This window comes from Dermacentor andersoni, chromosome 2 (assembly GCF_023375885.2).
Source record: "Dermacentor andersoni chromosome 2, qqDerAnde1_hic_scaffold, whole genome shotgun sequence".
In the NCBI taxonomy this organism is placed as follows: domain Eukaryota; kingdom Metazoa; phylum Arthropoda; class Arachnida; order Ixodida; family Ixodidae; genus Dermacentor; species Dermacentor andersoni.
The window spans coordinates 40,592,249-40,611,860 of NC_092815.1; the positions used below are offsets into that span (position 1 = coordinate 40,592,249).

Sequence of the window (19,612 nt, forward strand, 5' to 3'; positions counted from 1 at the left end):
AGCAGGTCACAACATTGATTCAGGCCGACCTCTCAGCTTTTCTCTCATGATAAATATACAGCTCTATCTCACTAAGAATCTTAAGAAACCAATGCAGGTCGATACACTGGTTCAAGCAAAATTATCTCGTGTATCTCCTTCTGTATCATTTTTTTATGCAATGCAATCAATGAAAAATGAAGTGTAGGTGTAAAGATGTGCGTCCGACGGCTAAAGCCGGCGGAGAGAACCACGACGCGGATACACGGCAGAATGTGCACTATTTAGGCATTCAAGGTTTGAGAAAGTTAGCCGAAAAGGGCTTACTTTTCGGAGTGACCAGTAAACCTCCACAATGGCCAAATGAGTGCGACGAAGATCACCAAGGACAGGTCTTCTGACCTTAAGGAATTCAGAGCAAAGTGATCAGGACCAAATCAACGTCCGGCGACCAAACAGATGCCCAGTCCAGCAGTGGGCGCAGTCCTAAGTCTGCAAAAGGAATCGCCCGGAAACATCGGGCGAGCCAACGGCGTGTGCGCGCGTACGGGCCGGCACTAAGAACCGGTTGATTGTTCATGTGCCCCAAATTGACTCCGAATGCCGCGCCTCATCGACAGTGAATCAGCCTATATCAGCCGCTAAACGGTTCCTCAAAATGCGATCGAGTCCGCTCTACGGGGAGTGGTCAACCTGCCAAACTAAGTGGCCCCACACTTCCATATTTCGCTCTCTCTTTTTCTTAACGCTGGACCTGTAGTAAAGTATGTGCGTGGTGCTAATCACGAGCTGCTGCATACGTGTGATGCACTTCCTTCTGTCTGCTTTTCTCGGCTGAAATGCGCATTCGGATGCCACAGCGCGACCCGCGTATGCAGCATCGGTGGCGCGTTTCGGCTCGCACACCCCAGCTGCTCTGCTGTGACCCGTCGCAGCAGCACGTATGATCCCCCCACCCTCCTCTTCCCCCTTTCCGCGACTCCCAGGTTCCGTGCTGGCCGTTCAATGAGGCGTGCGCAGCAGGATCGAAGGCGATCCTAGGGGCAGGATGCGGCGCGAAAACGCTTGTCACATGCTCGCGCGCGGACACTCGGTGGTTCCGAGAGCCTCTTCCGACGAGCCCGAAACACCAAAAGATGAAACCGATCTAGCAGTGACCACGCACAGCGCAGATACACACAAAGGCACGCGCACACACGCACACACTTTGGACCACCGCGAGCATTTGTTGATATCGCTGGGGCCGAGGAGGTCCTTACGCTCGGGTGGCCCACGCTACGCGGCCTCTGTTGGGGCGGGGAGTTAGCGAGGTTGGAGCAGCAGGGTTAAGAGGAATATCACGCTTCGAAAGGAAACGGTTCCGTGTCAGGAATAGTGAACTTACGTTCGCTGAAGTCCGAATGGCGCGAAGGTAACTCCGTCTGTGTACGTCTGCCGGAGCTCTGGGGAAGCGCAGAAACTGGTTACGTCACAATAATGTGCCCTTTCGTCGAACCGGCTGAACAACAAAACGAACAAACATAAAACATGGCGCAGATGAAAAAATCGGCTTTCGATGCTCTGGGCGTCAGAAATGCTACGAGGACGCCGGGAAACGAAGCGCCGAAGGAAAGTAGCACGAGCAAAGCATGTATGCAGTAAAGTGTGATTTCTCCTGTATGATTACTTTTCCCCAAGGGAGCTTGTATGCTTGCATCGCAGTGTGTCGCACCGAGCAGTCTGCCCTGATCTACCCGCATGTGCCTGCTTGCGCAATAAACTCTGCGAATACCTGTAGAAATTCATTTGCCATTACGAGTAATTCGTGCTGCGGAACGCTACGAAGCAGTCAACATTTTCGTGCATGCTTACGCTGGCAAACAGGCATTAAATGGAACATGTTGCAAGTGCGATTCCATGTTAACACATCAAGTAATGCAACAAAGACAAAGGTGCACATTTATTGGTGAAACATTGTTTTTTCTGGCGTCCAACTGTAAGAAAGCGTGCAAGATAACGCTGAATGACTAACCATTTCATAGTGCGCCGGCGTGCCGCTCCGTTTGGCGATGTTCAACCGTTCTTTCTTGTCTTCAATTGAATGTTTTTACTATATTTTTTAGTGCACCAAATTTTGGCTCGTGAAAGCCAAACATATATTAGAGTAATTATTTTCTTTTCTGACAACCTACGACACTCAGCGGCATAGTCAGCTGTCACAACCGCATCGCGAACGACATCACTTCACGTTTCCTCCCTTGCAGAGGACGTTTGGGGTCAACTGTTTCCGAGATTTTGTGCCCGTATTTGACCTCAAAACACCAGTATAATGCAGCTTGCCGCGCTTAGGCACCTGCCTCGACTATCTGCGACTACCGTTCTGAAGGCATCGCTGCCGACAGCGTCAACACGCACGACGAGTACCCAACCTACCTTCACTAAAGATGGCCGCGAAATCCTTCACGTCCCCAACGAGCCTCCTGAAAGGGACCTGGTGAACTTTCCCCGACTCAAGAGGCCACTGTACCCGGGCAAAGTTCGAATGGGCTTCATTCCGGACGAATGGTTTCAAGTGTTCTACAACAAGACAGGCGTCACCGGCCCCTACCTGTTCGGCACCGGCTTGGTCGTCTACCTGTACTCCAAGGAAATCCTCATCATGGAACACGAGTTCGCCTCCGGTCTTACTTTGGCTCTTATGGCGTGGTATGCCATCAAGAAGTTCGGACCCGGGGTGAGGGCCTACCTGGAAAAAGAAGTCGATAAGGAGGAGCAGGAGATCGACAATTATCGGTTGAACGGTATCGAAACATTCAAGGAGTCCATCAAGAACGAAGAAGTCGCCCAGTGGCAGGCACAAGGACAGCACTATCTTTTCGAGGCCAAGCGCGAGAACGTGGCACTGCAGCTCGAGGCGGAGTTCCGTCAGCGCCAGATGACCGTGTACACGGAAGTGAAGAAGAGGCTCGACTACCATCTCGAGGTACAGAACTTGACACGAAGGCTCCAGCAGAAACACATGGTCGACTGGATCGTCAACAACGTCCTCAAGAACATCACACCACAGCAGGAGGAGAGTGCATTGCAAAAGTGCATCGTTGACCTCAAGTCCCTGGCGGCCAAGGCCTGAGCAGGTGGCGACGTCTTATTGGCTCGTGTAAGGAAGCACTAATAAAGGATTCGTGGTTAGTCAGTGCTCGCTCTGGCCTCCTGCTTGCAAGAGAAGCCGTGCCTCCTTTGCCACGGCCTGTGTCTTCTAGCGGGTCGTATACGTTTCACATCTCATTTGACACTGCTTTAATTCGTAGGCATTATACGTATTGCGGCCTGCTCCTACCCCAAGCATGCCTGTAGCCGTATGGATTGTCTTGTGAGCTCATTTTATAATGACTTTGCCGAAGTAATGACAAGCCTAGCAGAACGTCCCGACACTTCAAGAGCAAGAGTGTCTGCCGGAAAGGAGATCTTGTGTCACATAGAACAATATATTGGTTCCAGCAGAAGTCGACCCTCATTTTGCAAAGTTAAGTTTCAAAAGAAGGCACATATTTCTGAATGTAGCCTATTGTATATGTTGAGGTACTGGACTGGGTTCATTCCCGTTGGCATAGTTTGCAAGAATGCTTTGAATGTTTGTGGATGTATATACAAACGATGTAAGTGCATCAAATGCAGGTAGCAGCAAACTGGCCTACAAGAAACCGCTCTGTGCTCATCTGCAAAGTAGTGCCTGTTGAACATGCAGCGTCGGCCTATAGGTATCCATAAAGCACATCGACTTCTTAATGAAATTGCGCATTATAGTGAACTGAATATTTGATTTGACCATTCTAATGTGCCACTAGGTGTGTGCATATCCTTGGCCTGTATTATACTTAGTCTATCCTCCATAGTGGATGGTTATGTGGCATAAGACATACAGAATCCTTAAATGTAACTAGATATGTGTCGTACTTCTCTTTGCATATACCTGTCAATGCCATTTCTCCCTCGACAAGCTTCGTACATCACCTTCACCCTTGCGACATCTTGCAGTGTGCATCCACCTGATTTGGTGTTTGCAATTAAGCATAGCTTGTGAGTAGTGTAATGCATAAAACACTTCGCAAGGTTAAAGTTGTGACGATGACAATACATAAAGATAAACATTACCTGAGTTTACATGTGGCATAGGATGAAAGTAAAGTGTACACATTGTGGTTAGTTGTATAGCATTTAATTTACCGCTTCACTTATATACTTCACATAGATTCGAACATGTGCGTTGTATCTGCATAGTTTCGTTTTACTATTTGCTTTGGTTCCTTAACGGGAAGCAAGTTTGTACACTAATACCTGTGCGACAAGGGCACAACTGCTTAATGTCTTAGAGTTGAATGCCATTTGCACAGTGCCACACAGACGTACTTAATAGTTTAATGAAACGTGAATTAATGCGTTCTCGCAACTCATTTGGCATTAAAATGCATTCTCTCTCCCAGTGTTAACAGTTATGGCTGCAGATAAAATTTCACTTTGGCTAATCTGGTTGTATTTGAATGGTATATACTACCAAAGGAATGTTTGCAAAGTTGCAGGGCTGGTAATTGTCTATTTTCTTTTCTTATTAACAATGTTTAAATAGCACATCAACAGATGATGCGTGCACATGGTGGTTAGTGGATGCAATGTAGATTCCAGCACATTGTGTTTGAGATTGCCAGTGCGATTCAGATGCCGTCTAATCTTGGAGGTCCATGTCTATGCACCACGCTGGTTCTCAACATTAAGTTTCACTATCAAAAATATGTATTTCTGTTGACTTTTCACGATGCATTTATGCATATTACTAAAGTTAAATTTTGCTCGGAGGGTGTTCTCCATCCCCACTACCTGAAACTACTCTTACACAGTCCAAAATTTCGTTGCAGTTGGCCGTGTGGCACGGGTATAAGATGGGCAGTGGAGAGGCACTGCAGATGGGTAATGATCGGGCCTGGACACCCTCCTTCCTCATCATCTAAGGTCAAGTCAGGAGTAGTGTTGGCAAATTGACGAAGGTGAGGGAGGCCAGCAATTGAGAGGCAAGGGCAAAGAAAGAAGCCATGGACTGTGCCAATCCCATTATCTGCAGATACATAATGCCGTGACAACAACGTACAACAAACACTAATCATGAACACGCTCAAACACAATAGCCGAGAGGCAGGCTTGAAATTTAAGATTCAGCAGTATGATGTCACTTGCAAGACTAAGTTCCTAAAGCAGAAAGCATTCTTTGCTTCTTCTTCTTGTTTTTTGCAGGGCAGCTGTCAACAAAAAGTTCAATAGCACTATTTGTGTCTTGCCAATGTCAAGTGGCACTTGCCGATTGTTGCCAACAGAGTGGTCAACAGCACTGGACAGAAAAGCACGTTCCCATGCTCTGCACTGTAACATAGGCTTGTTTTGTCAACCTCGTGTGACTAGGAAGTTGGTTATGACGAGATTAGGTTGGATGAGATAAACAGTTGGATCAGTTTTGTGTAGGTGTGCAATTTAATTCACTATTGTTGCTGCCGACAGTTGTATTCTTGGCAGCTTTGTACTTCAATGTCCACTCATTTGGAAACACATTGCTGGCTCATTGTTTGTTCATTTCACTTGGACACAAAACAAAATCGAACTCGTATCTGTAGCATTAGATAAACCCTCCATCCGCACGCCACCGCAGCTTTTGCTAAGTAGCACAAAACTTTGATGTGCACCGCTGCTCCCTGATTCGTCGCTCACACTAGTTCCGCTTCCAGGGTTTTGGTTTCCAGTTGTTCTGCTTTCGGGATTTCCGGTTCCTGAATTTTCACTTGTTGCACGCTCGCACCTCTATGCAGCTATGACGTCGCTTCTGCCTAAAACTAGAAGCTGGGTCTACATGAGTTCAGCTTGAAGCCGGAAACTGATGAGGTGAATGAGGGAGGAGAACGGAGGAGGAAGGTAGGTTGGCAGTACTTAACCTGGTCGGCGAAAATGTGTATGGAGAGGCAATAGATAAACAAAGAGATGTGGTCTGCTCCTATGCAGTCTGGCAACTGAAAAGCATGGTAGTTTCCTACTGCCTCTTTCACTGACATGCAGTGGCTGCACCCCTTAGACATTCACTTTATGGTTTGCTTTAAAGAGCAATGCATAAGGAACATCACAAAAATTATTTTTGATATAAATTACCAACCACTATGCTCAGATTCATACATCGCAGGAAACTCTTGTGTATTGGCCGCATTTGTGACCTAGAAATAGTGCATTACATATGAGAGGCAATTCTTGAAATTTAGAAACTGCCAAAATATTTTGAAATCATGTACGAACTAGCTCAACAGCAAACTCTCCAATTGACATATAATTTGACGTAACATTAAGTCTTGTACTCTGATGTTGCAAAATATGATGCGATTGTTATGCGGAAGGCATTGCTGATATGAATCCATTTACCACCAAACGACTGGACTGGCATGTTCTTATGACCAAGTGGCCTCAGTGCTCCACTTGCCCTTGTGAAAGAAGCATGGCGAGGCATATACTGGATGCACAAGTATGCACAGATATGGAATTTTATGTGCCCATATGTCCACAAGTTGCTGTTGAAGTACATAAAGTGGTTACTCTATAGAAAGCGTCACAGATAAACAGTTGCATTGCGAAACTTGCAGAGTAAAGGACCAAACTACTTGCATAAATTTTGTAGCATTGCCTGCAGATACGGACTATAGTAAATATATTATTTCTCTTGAACAACACAGTGTCATACTGTATGCGTACTCACCAGCGTGTCAGTACACATAGAAGGGGCAAGATTTTTTAAAAAAACACAGGTGAGTGAGGAATGGCACGTTTTTGCAAGTGGGGGTGCAAGGGAGGGCATGTAAGTGTTACAAGGTGAGGGAACCTAGAAAATTAAAGCATTAGCCCACTTCTGGAGAGAACACTACTCTGTCTTGGCAATGTTCAGCTTGTCTTTCCAAGTGCCACTGCTATGAACAGCAGCCACATTTAATTACTGCCAGTCAAAACAGGGAAGTACAGATACCGAAAGCACCACCTGTACAAAACCTAACCTCTGCAAGAGATTCCCATAAGAGATTCTAGTGCTAATGCAGCCCTAATAAAAACAACTTAAAACATGTCACAATATATACGCATGTTCTCAGACAATTGTAAGTGGAATGCTGGGGCCAGATTTTGTAAAGATTCTCCTCCCAAGTAATTTTCTTTTCAACTTTGTCATTTGCTTGCACATGACACCAGATGCTGTTCTCATCCCGTTCAGCTACTCGGCGTAACTGTCATTGGCGCCTGTGTACTCTCACACTATGTTTTTGTCGCCATCAGCCCCTTGGCATGACGGACGGAAAGAATTGTTATAAAATATGTTCCCTGAACGAAATGTATGTAGAAGTTCGATAAACATTGCTGCTGAAGCCTGTACAAATCAATAATCTTTATTTTGGAGCCAAAAGTTTCAATTCAGACTCAAGGCGGGCTTACAATCAAAATGATTAACCTTAAAACAAGCAAGCAGCCACGTAGCACTAACCACCAGTTCACTGGAAAATAGTACTGAACAATTGTGATGGGTGTGCACTCCCGTAACACCATGAGCACAAAGGATCACATGCATAATATAAAGCAGGGACAACACCTCTTCACTGAAATGTTTAATAGAACTAAGTGGGCAAAGTCACGATCGCATGCAACTTTCACGACGCTGAACATCCCCTAACAGCTGCAACAGAGGAAATTTAGTTGTCAAGAGAATTGCACTACATTTTGTTTTAACGTTCATTCCTCTTTTCATTCCTTGTCACTCATCCAACACAGGTTAAGTGACTGTGTGCACATAAAGTAACACCAATGTAGAATCTAGGCAACATCATGATTAAAGAAAGCCTCTTCCAGTGCTTAGCCCAGTGTGACAGTGCATGAGCATACAATGCAAGTTACACTTTTAAAACATAATACAGATGAAATGCCAAAGCAGCATTGTTATTTCCACACATCAGATTGTCCTGAAAGTAGATGCAAAGTGTCACTGTACATCAAGAAAAAAGGATCAAATGTGGAACGAACTAAATCATGTCATGCGACCAGTAATAGGACAATTATAATTTGAGAATATTGATTCTGTTGCATAACTATAAGTGCAAATTTCAAAGCAGTCCTTTCTTGCATGTGCCTGCAGCAGTGAAAAGAGTGAAAATACGAGTCCACGCAACTGCTGCCCTCGGAGAGATTGCACCAAGGGCGCGGCTGAACTGACTTGACACAGCATATTGAGCTGAGACGCATTTGAAGACTTCAGTGTTAGTTTACAGCTACGCATTTTATAAAGTGAGCGTTCTCCTCATCTACAGTTGAAATGTTCAGATTGTTGTTTACACAGGCAAATGAAAATTCGAAAATTCAGGTGCGGAGAGGTTTAGAATGCACAGACATGCTTTTCACTGGAGATTTCCTTAAATTATTTTTGGCAGCAAACGGGAAGCCCTGCTACAGGTAAGTGTGATAATTCTTTTTTTCTAATTTTCAGAAGGACAATGAACTAGATATGCAAAGCAAAAAAAAAAAGGGTGACATGTGTCCTGTGCACTTATGCTTACTTGCATAAACTGCACTATTAGTAATATCCTGGAAGACTACATGACATTTTCAAGCAAAGCAGTGAGCCAATCAACAAACATGCCAAAAGCAAATTTCTACAGCTTGTCACAACTGACAGAAACAAGTACACAATAGCGCACACTTTGTTTCTTCATAGCAACAGCAGCAGTCTTACGATAAAAAGGAGAGGGTTGTTCTGCTAAATAAGCATTCACAGCAGGCAGTGGCGATGGAAGTAGTCGGGAATAAATGCACTCGCGCGCTTGCAGTATATATACTCTCTATGTTGAAAGTGCAGAAATCTCAACCTGGCTTTAAAAATTCATTCGATTCTCAAAAAGGCACATCATCTTAACGTTGCATTGAGGAGACCTCCCTTTTTTTTTTCGTTCTTTACAGCAGTCCTTGTTGCATCATACCATTGTGCTATTACATAGTATATATACAGAAGCTCTACAGTTAAAACTCTCTCAAAAACACTCACACAGGTAATGGCATTCTCACGGCAGATTATCTCCCACACAAGCTTATCTAGGACTTGCAGTTTGAGGTAAAGAGTACAAAAAAGAGTGTGCGCAATTGAGAAATATGAGCTTACACATCTTTTCCCCACATCAAAAAAAAGCCGCGCTGCGTCTTCAGAATCGCAGCGCACCACATAATCACTTCCCCAAAATTAAAACATTTTTTTCATGGCACCCAAAAAACTTTGTACCCTGGAAATAGCTGAAATAAGAGCATAATGCACAGAAAGAAAAAGAAAATGGAAATAAACCAATCAGTACTTTTTGGCTGCGGTGAACGGCAGTAATGAAAATTGCTAGGTTTCTCACAGGAAAAGTATCATCATTTGAATGAAGTTGAGAAGGTGCTTAAGTAAGCACAACAGCATAAGGTGTGTGATCTCGTTCCAGCTATGTACTGTTTACAGAAAGTCTAAAACAAAACCACAAATTAAACTGTTTTTAAAAGCGGTGGCATCTAAATAACTACTTTTGGCTGGTTGACTGCTGGCGGCCAAAAAACCCACAGCATCGTCAAACGAGTTTCTTCTTTTCTTTTTTTCTTCAGAAGCTTGCGACACAACTTAATCAAATTCTGTCATTCTTCACACATGCTCTTACATGCTGGCTAATCTCTACTGTACTGGATTTAACACTATGGAAAATGGTGTGGCCTTAACTTTTTATTTTTATTTATTGGCTGACGCTTCCTTTGCTTTGGCAGACTAAACATATTTTTTGTTATTATTATTATTGCAGTTGTGAGAGTAGAATTCTGGCAGTATCAATGAATGGAAATTTATGAGTGATCCAGCATGAGGTTTTTCTAAGCGAGGACAAAGTATGGAAATGCACAACCTGCAAAATTGCACACATAGTTTGCGTGCTGAAGGTAAAGCCTCCGCATCTGCCCAAATCAGCCTTAAGTATCTTAACATGTACATTGTTAACTTAAGAATTGTTTTTACAAGCTAATATTTCCTTCTCAATTCCCTCACTAGTTTACCATGTGCCTAGGTACTTCACAGCTTTTATAGACACTGCTGCGTAAAAGCTTTTAACACACCTGTTGGAGTGAGCACAGTGCAAGTGAAAATTTATGCACACAAGGACAGTCAACATCATGCAAAGTGGGGAAAAATATGTTACAACGTAAATCTCCCCTGCTTATTATCTTTTCAACATGAGTCAGCGGAGTCACGGCTAACATGTTCAGAAAGGGTTTGCACAATTGTACAGCATGCATAACTGAAAAGCTGTTCAATTCTGCAACCACTCCTCAGCAGTTAGGCCTACCAACACTGAAAATTTTCCCCCACGATGGCTTCCCCGCACAGTGCTTCAGCATGGCGGCGCAGCCTAGCATCTAGGCAAAACTTAGGTGCAGCATCCCAGTTGCATTCAGTTGCCAGCACAGAGAGAGGGAGAGCTAGAGATGTACACAGCCTTGCCCATGCCCTCTAGGTAAGAAAAAAATTATTTAGAGCTTGAATACAAACCTGCAAATAACTGAGATAATTTTTCCCCTTGTTATTTTGTAGAACAGCTCTCAAGAAATTTCTTACGAACTAATGTTACTGATAATACCCAGTATGAAGCACATAGGTTTGCCGGTATGTCATATTCAAGCACCTATAATGAGCTTCTCCGCAAGACCTTTGCTGCAAAACACCATTTGCCTGTATGTCTTCAACAAGAGCTCCTATAGTGGAAACACATAGTTACTCCTTCAGAGACAGCTCAAGTGTTAGTTTAGAAGTAAAATGGCAATTTTGGAGCTGTCTAGTATTCATAATTATGCCGCGAGAGCAACTAACTTTGATCCACTAATGTGTGGAACTTGTGTTGTTGTGAGGAAGATTACACTCATAGGAACTCAGATCTTCCTTCTGCAATTCATCAAAAGTGTACTCCAGTTCACATTTTACGACTAAAGAAATACTTCTTCACGTTGCTGCTTTTGCATTTACGGTCACAAACTATGGTCGAAGCCAACAATGGACACCCAGGCTTGAATCAGAACGAGACAATGATGTTGTATCAATTTAACAGAGCTTGTTACAATAAGTGTCCTGTAGGCCTGTTGTTGGAAACGCACAAAAATATGCAATCTCCTAGCCCTTATCTCTTTCTTTTTTCACATTCCAGCGCATATCTTGAAAGTGCTGCAGCCATGGAGATCCCCCTTGCTACATAAATGACAGATAATGCTTTGGTAAACTAGACTCATCAGTCATTAAAGAAAACAATAAAACTATGTGTGATGCCTAACATTTGCACAGAAAGACATTGGTGCAATGGTAGAATCACGTATGCACCTTTCTCATGCTTAGATGCAGCCACTGTAGCAGCAAATTTCCCCCTCCACATATTTTGTAACCATGGCAACGAAAAGAGCATTGCTGTGCAGGGAAGCCAAGCTCGAAGTTTTTCATAGGGTCCAGAGGAAGGCAGCAGTCAAGTTCTATTGCATAAAAACCAACTAGACGCAAAACAAACTGCGTGATGCCATACGGTGTCGCAGTTCCTCTCATGAAATGGCAAGAATACATTAACTCTAAATTAAGATGAAAATCAGCTAGGATGCAGCTGAAAACATAGTGTGTACTTAAATTCTGTTTAATGTACATTAAAGCAAAGTAACAGGAAAAGGTTTCCAGGGATTCTGTCTTAGAGCCCCCAAAAAACTATTTGCAGTGAGCTCTTCTTCAGCACACAGTTAATCAAAAACAAATGATAAGGAATGTTGCTTGCACAAAAGTTCGCTGCTGTCCATGTAAAAATAAAAAGGCTTGGCAAGGGGCAAAAAAAAAATCTACCATAGTAGCCCGAGTCGTCGCCCAACACCAACACCCTGCACGTCATTGTTTTCTATTAAGGTGTCAATGACAGAAGTAACAACATTTTTCTCATCCTGGTAAAAATCGCACAGATCACGCCATACTTGCAGCAGTTTTATGAACAGCATTTCATACTCTATGTCTCCTACAAAAGAACATGTCTGCTAGTAATGTCAGCACCACTGCCATCACATGTTCACACACTGTGAGCGATACAAAGGACATCAGATTTGGGCGATTCCTTTCACTAGGCTTATGAACATTTATTGTATTTACCCTGCCTATTCCCCATTGTCAAATTAAAGCAGCCATTAAACACCCCTCGTTGTCATTTTTTTATGCCTTAGTTCTTATACCACTTCTTTCTCACAGCTTCACAATGAACACCTGTAAGCAAAAGTGTACAAACCACAAGCTGAAAAAACTGAATTTATTTGTAATTCTGACACGTAAACTGATATTGATGAGTGCACTGGAAAGTTCACAATGCCAAATTTGGACTGCAGTTTAAGATTTCAAGTTGCACTTATAGGCAGAGAAGGAAATGGGCTTTATAACAGAATCCCTGGTCTGTATACTTTTGCTCAAGGAAGCACACTATATTATCATTGAAAAAATAAAGCTACCATCAATGGGTTTGTGTAAGCGATTCAACAGGACTGGCTGGTAAAAAAAGGAAATTAAAAAGTGCATTTAAGCATAGTTTCACATGACTGGTCGAGCATCGCAAGACGGTGAAAAAGCTAAGCCGTCAAGCAGTCTTGCTGATCTCCTTCAAGTTTGAGGGAGTAGGGCTGGGTGAGTGAGTGATGGCTCGAGATGCTATGCTACATCTGGAAGAAAATGCAAACTAAACAACATTGAAGGAAGTCTGTAATTGCAATAAAGGAAACTGCAGCTTACAGCAGCACTTTCTTAATCGTTCTCTCTCTGTAGACGTTACAAGCCTGTTTTAACAGTGCAGCGGTTCTTTTACATAATAATTATGTACAGCAAGGAAACGAAACCGACCTTTGCTGACAAATGTACATCATAGGCCTGTGCTTTGATTCCATACAGCTTGTGCAGCATTCATTTTGTATGTACAACTGAAAAGGCAACTCCAGGTAGCACATGGTTCCATGCATCTGCTGGTAATATCAAAAATTAAAAATTGCAATAGCAGAAAGTGTGAGCAGGTATACTTTGAAAGGAATGGAAAAACAAAAGTAAGACATAAAAATTATGCAAAAGATGTTGTAAAAATGTCCAGCATGTCTACAGGAAAAGGCAAAGCAGTCAGGCAGAGTGCATATTCTGCTTTGGTTATTGCATTACAAAAAAAATAATAATAATAAAAGTGATTTCACAGTGATTTCACGCCAGGCCTGTGCAAAAGGCCAAAAACACAAGATCATCAGCTCTTTCTCTCGGCTGTTTAGCTGGATAATGCTTGCTGTTCTGAATACAGGATGTTTCGCTCAATATTTCAGCTCGCTGTGGCACACTGATAATAATATTCTTAAGCATAAGCCTCATTTCTAGAGGTGTGGCGAAGCAAACTTATGAAAAGAAAAGAAATACACAAGCATAACAACGCAGTCATACGTGCTTGAACACAGCACGCCACTTGCAAAATATTTTTCCTTTAAGCAGATGGCAGCCACAGCTCACCAGGACGAACATCCTTTTCCCTTTGTCAGTGTGATACTGCAACTCAGAGGCCAGAAGCAAACCATCAAAGAAAGCAGAAAGGAAAGAGGAGGAGTCATACAACTTATAAAGATGACAACGCCAAAGCACCTGGCACCACAACACAGCGATGCTATGACACTCGCGAAAAAAACAGATAGAAAAGATGGTGTCACAGCAAAAAGTGGCAATGCCAGCAGTGTGCACTGTCTGCGGCAGGGTGCGTTTGTTCTTGGACATCTCTGTCGTTCCCTCTTCTCGTGGCGTCCAACAGAGCGGGACCAACGTAACGTCGAGCTTCCTGAGCCCCCGACAGGTGAAGAAGGGATTGCCCTGGCAGCTGCATTTTGCACGCCATCTCTGGGTGGTTGTGACTCACGTTGTGGCCGGAGCCCCTGGCCTGCGGTCAGACAGGGGTCTGGTGGGCTACAAAACCACTTGCGTGCAGCGACATTGGGGGCAGAGGAGCCTGGCGTTGATGGTTCTGCTTCTGCGCGACTGCAACCGAAGACAAGTGATAAGTCAGTACACATAGTGTACGCATCATGCATGTGCTATAACGCGATCGTGCATATCTGGAAGCTATCGACTACATAGCTCATGCTATAGTGCATTTAGTCGATCCTGGTTATGTCAAACTCAGATATATCGAGTTATTGCGTATATCAAACAGTTGTGATATCCCCTTGAAAATCCCATACAAAAATATAGTGCTGCACTAAGCATTTATCAAACTACCATACACTGCCACCTTCAATATACCGAACGCTGCGCCGCGTCTTTACAAGTGTGCTTCTCCTATGGCTATGTAATCATTTCTCACACCACCGGAAATATTTAACGCCGACAATTTAGAAGCGGCACTGTTTTGCCTGATGCTGGCCAAAAAGACATTGAATCTGAGAGGGGGTACATGCCCTGAAGCGAAAATGAGCAAAGTGTGTGTTTCAGTTTTACTCACTGCACATATGGATGGCTAGCACAAACTGCAGTCATTCATAACCAGCAAGAGCAGATTGCCACTCTGCTTCAAGAACAAGAAAAGCCTCCCGATGCAATATGTGTTGCACAAGAAAGCGTGGATGACACTATCTATTTAATGAGTGGCTCCGCAGGATTGGCATGCCGAACAGGAGATGTCTGTGCCACTGGGTTGCCCTCTTGTAGACTAGGGCTTCCCGCAAATAGAATTTAAGGTTTCCATGAGCAGCCAGAACAAATTCGGCACCAATCCCAACTTGGACAAATTGGCTGCCCTGTACCTTGAACATTGCATTTCATTGGCCACTGTGAAGAGTAGGAGCAAACGGTTCAAAGAAGGACGTGATAGTTGCAAAGACGTTAGGATGGATAGTTGGGCATTGCTAAGAAAATCCAAGACAGGGCCAAAGCCACCGTGCAATCACCCCCAACTAAATTTCATATGTTTGTGAGCTGATGAGACAAGAACGGAGGATAAGCATCGATGAACCGGCCGAGCGGGTGAACATCACTCACGGTTCCGTTCACACCATAATTCACGAACATCTCGGTTATCGGCTCTTGTGTGCGCAATGGATGCCCAAGATTTTGAACCACCACCAAGAGAAGGAAAAGTTCGGCGTTGCCTTGACTCATCTGATCCGACATCACAATGAGGGTGACGACTTCTTGTCTGCAATTGTGATCGGGGACGAACCATGGTGCCACTACTACGAGCATGAAACAGGATGGCAAAGCTTACAGTGGAAACATTCGAATTCATTGCCCCCAAGGAAGCAAAGGACATCATTTCTGCCAGAAAGATGTTGTTTACTTCTTTTTTCAATCGTCAGGGGCCATTACTGATAGAATTTGGTAAATCTTGAGAGACCATCAATTCTTTCCGATATCGTGAAACGCAGGATCGGCTACGTGTCACAATCAAGAACAAACGACGTGGAAAATTGATGAATGGGTTCATCTTGTTCCATAACAATGCCCGCCCTCACGTTGCTGATTTGGTAAATATAAAACTGGCAAAGTTCAAGTGGGAAACGTTGCAATATCCGCCATACAGCTTAGGCTTGTCGCCTTGCGACCTCAACATTTTGGGGCAACTGAAAAAACAACTCAAGAGAACCAGATTGTTGTCGGACGGTGACGTGAAAGAGTCAGTTGCAAGCTTTTTGGAGCAGCAACCCACGGAGTTTTACGAGACGGGAATCACGCGACTCGTTAGTCAACGGGACAAATGTCTAATTGCTCATGGTGACTACTTTTAAATAAAGTACTCCGTTTGTCATATATTCACATTGGCTCACTTTCATTTGACTCGCCCTTGTATATATTACAGAACTCCTGCTTTTTATATGTGATCCCTGTTGCGCCTATAATTTCGGTGCAATTACTCACGATACAGGATCGGTGACAGTTGCTCCTGCGTAATACATTGGAGCAAATGACAGCATCATTGAGATTTTTCACTGGCCGCTGAATGTGTGCAAGACTAAACAAGGTTCTTGAAGGACAAAGTTTCAATAACATGTTTGTCCTGAACTTGTTCATTTCATGGCCTTTACATTTTTCATACCCGCGACTTGCAATGCTTTACTGGTTTCGAACTGATATAGTTCTAAAGTTCGTGTGATACATTTAAATAGACAAAAACATGGAAGCACTGATATCAGTTACTTTGGGCACAATATTTGACACATAAGAGTATATTCTTTTATAAAAAAACTAATTATTTTACTTGTTATGACAGTGCGTAGGGTTTAAGAATTTGTTTGCAGCATCTTTGGCAATGGCAATGCAGTTATTATTCGTGCATTTTATCCCTCGACAAATTGTTTAAGAGGAAGCTTTAGCTCGGGCCCAACTACGACGCGATCTATTCAAATACATGTAAAACGCAGAAACGCTTTTCTGAGCTAACCCCTGGATCGCATTTAGTGAAATTTGTTGCATTTGAGAGAGAAAGTTGAATTCTAGTGTCTGTTGGAAGCAGAATTTCAATTAGGGCCTGAATTTTGTTTAAGATATCTTGAAAAATTCAAAAGAAAGATAGAAGCACGATGCTTACAAACTAATAGCTGTGCATCAAGAACAGATATCACAGTTCTGTAAACGGCATCTGCTATAACAGTCAAAGCGGACAAATTTGGTATGTCAGTTTGTATCTTACGTGAATTGGTTACATTGTGTACAAGGGTTCTGCAAAAGCCGTATTTCCATAATACAAATTTTTTTTAGATTCATATGTAACATCAATTTTGTCTGCTATAGATCTTCTATTAGATGCAATTCACATAATTGTGATATCATATTTTATTGTTGAGTTACAGAGTTATAAACTTGATAGTTTCGTTTTCTGAAAGTTTGCGTTTTTCGCCAATTTTTAATAAAGAATTGACAACCTAAATGAAAAATTCGAAACAAACAGTCACTAGAATTAGCTTTTCTTTTAAATGCAACAAATCTCGTCAAATTTGGTGCAGTGGTTGTCGAGAAAAACGAATTCTCCTTCTATACGTATTTAGATAGGAGCACCCGAGCTAAAGCTTCCTCTTAAGGAGGAGGCCAAGCTGCATGACATTGCAACTGCAGTGAAGCAGACAATGCTACATGGTACTCTCACAAAATTATCTTTGTGGTATATTTTTTGATCTGAAATGCATTAAACAAGACACACATGTTGTCATTCAGTGACTTGTCACACCTGCTGAGGTGTTTGCTTAAGACATGTTTTTACCACATCTTCTCAGTGGGAAGTACAAAGGTTATTCATCCGAGCAGCACTATGCTGTCGTTGACTGCACGAGCAATCAGCGAACGAGGGAGCTGCTCACGCAAGAGCCCTGCGGTTGATGTTCATGGAGACACACAAGGTTCCTGCAGCTCCTGAGAAACAACATTATAGGATTAGTGGCTTTAAATATAAAAGACTTCGTGCCAAGCAAGCTTGCTCAGGTGGGTATTCATATCATTGTCGTAAACTATGCAATAGTGTGCGTCTTACCTTCCCTCTCTGCGGTCCTGCAATAAAAGCATAACAGTGCCGTTTAAAAGACCCTTCGGCGGCCTTTATTTTGGGTCTGCTCGGTTCACTTTTCTAACAGAAACCTTACAGAGGTCAACCGGACCCAAAGAGGTGTTTGAGATACGCAAGAAAGGTAAGCAGAAAGCTTTTGGGTGTGCATGTTGACTTCGTAACTTGTGCAGCGATTGTTCAGTTACGGCAAATAAACAAGATTGCACGAAACTTGACGGTTTTCATGTCCTGTGTTTTTCAAGTACATGAATGAGTGGCACTCGAGTACCTCAGACCACGAAATTAGAAAGCAATACATGACTAACGTACACAGAAACAGGGCTCTGAATGCATCGAAGGCTCACGTGACTTTTTTTTATTTCTTTTGCACATTGTGTGGGTGCTTAAGCTACTAGAATTGTGCGATGCTCACACTCAGCCACATGAGAAGCATGTTCGGCCATTTCTAACAGAGCTGGTATGTCGTACATGGATACGCAAATTATTGTGTGCTCTCTGTTGAATGTGAGGGAGAAAATAACAAAGCGCTTGTAACTAGCAGCATACGCAATATAAAACTTAGTGCTCCCATCTCGTGCACACTGCAGTGGCCCACTAACTGCTTATGTTGCTGAGTGTGTCCGTTGTCAGTGTGAAATGCTGCTCATATTTGCTTCATGTCGAAGCTTTATGTAAACACGTAGGAGCTAGAGTTTTCTCTGTGACTGCGTACAGCTTGCCAAACATAAAATAACTACTGTACTCATATCAATCGTGGTATGCTAATATCACAAGGCGATCGAGAGGACAAAGCAGAGCAAAAATGCAGCACAATTTATGGTGATAGCACACAGCAAAAATGTGATACTCATTTTCAAAGCAACAACGTATAGCATACTAGATGTCGTGTAGTATTTTTCATACACTGCCTCAAGTTCTAGAAAACTTCTATAGTTAGATCTCACAGAAAAAAGCTTGGCAGACTGCATGACATTGCAACTGCAGTGAAGCAGACAATGCTACATGGTACTCTCACAAAATTATCTTTGTGGTATATTTTTGTGATCTGAAATGCATTAAACAAGACACACATGTTGTCATTCAGTGACTAGACAGCTGCAGCACTTTCCGAACCAGGCACTGCAGGAGACCGATAACCGCAAACATGCTGTGGCCCACTGCTATGCAAACCGTTTCCACAGTTCCCCTGAGCATCATCATAACAAAAACATGGCGGCCGCCTACACATGCTGGAAATTCTGGTCTATAGAGATGACCATGGTGAGACAACAGCATGGTGACAACGAAATGATCACAGAGCGACAATGATGGTGTGATCAACATGGAATGACAACAATGAAGATGATGACTGCATGACAACAGTGTAATGAAGACGGCATGATGACAGCCGAATGATGATAGGATGATGACGACGTTGTGACAACGGTGGCACAAAAATGACGTTGTGATGACAGTAGAATGCACGCACAGCACGCACGGCAAAACTTAAAGGTGACCAGGGGAACGGGGGAAAGAGCCAAAGAAAGAAGATGCTTTAAGAGCTAAATCAAATCAAAGCCGCTATCAACATTGTTGCAGAAGTTAAAAGTTGCATGTACTCCTCCCCAAAAAAAGTCCATCAACACGAGATTACCTGAAAACACATTGATCAATGCAACAGTCCAATCTGTAGAGCAGCATGTACATGTAAATGGACAAACTGATTATCTCTGAGGCTTGCTCAGATAAAAACCACATGAAGCCAAAGGCAATGAAGCCAGAAAGATGGTGTTGTTCCAAGCTCTTACCTGTTCATAAGTTCACATACTATGTGACGGCTCCAGTTGCACATACGTGGTACCATGGTCTTAAAGGGGCCCTGAAATGCTTTTTTAACTGCTGTAAAATTCTGAGCAATCACCCCCACCTGTGCAAAAGCTCCCCCCCCCCCCCCCCTACTTTAATGCTAATTGTAAATTTTCACGCCATTCCAAGAAAGCATGCCCCCCTCCCCCCATCCACGCTCTTGTCACGCA

At 43.2% G+C, this 19,612-nt stretch overlaps 3 protein-coding genes across 6 annotated transcripts in view; 1 reads left to right on the plus strand and 2 right to left on the minus strand.

Moving 5' to 3' along the window:
• Positions 1-1,800, minus strand: part of LOC126542400 (zinc finger MYND domain-containing protein 11) — a 115,616-nt gene extending 113,816 nt beyond the window's left edge. For both annotated transcript variants that reach the window (XM_050189458.3, XM_050189457.3), the window contains exon 1: positions 1,364-1,800. The gene's annotated coding sequence lies outside the window, so the exon portion shown is untranslated. The remainder of the gene's footprint in view (positions 1-1,363) is intronic.
• A 397-nt stretch (positions 1,801-2,197) lies between these two features.
• On the plus strand, positions 2,198-3,151 carry LOC126542412 (ATP synthase subunit b, mitochondrial-like). The gene has a single exon (XM_050189474.3). The coding sequence runs from the start codon at positions 2,288-2,290 to the stop codon at positions 3,086-3,088; it is 801 nt and encodes a 266-aa protein (XP_050045431.1). The 5' UTR covers positions 2,198-2,287; the 3' UTR covers positions 3,089-3,151.
• Positions 3,152-7,396: 4,245 nt separating this feature from the next.
• The window catches only part of LOC126542407 (uncharacterized), a 42,648-nt gene continuing 30,432 nt past the window's right edge, over positions 7,397-19,612 (minus strand). For all 3 annotated transcript variants that reach the window (XM_050189466.3, XM_055077229.2, XM_055077230.2), the window contains exon 7: positions 7,397-14,083. In XM_050189466.3, the coding sequence (XP_050045423.1) occupies positions 13,992-14,083 (92 nt within the window). In that variant the 3' untranslated portion in view covers positions 7,397-13,991. The remainder of the gene's footprint in view (positions 14,084-19,612) is intronic.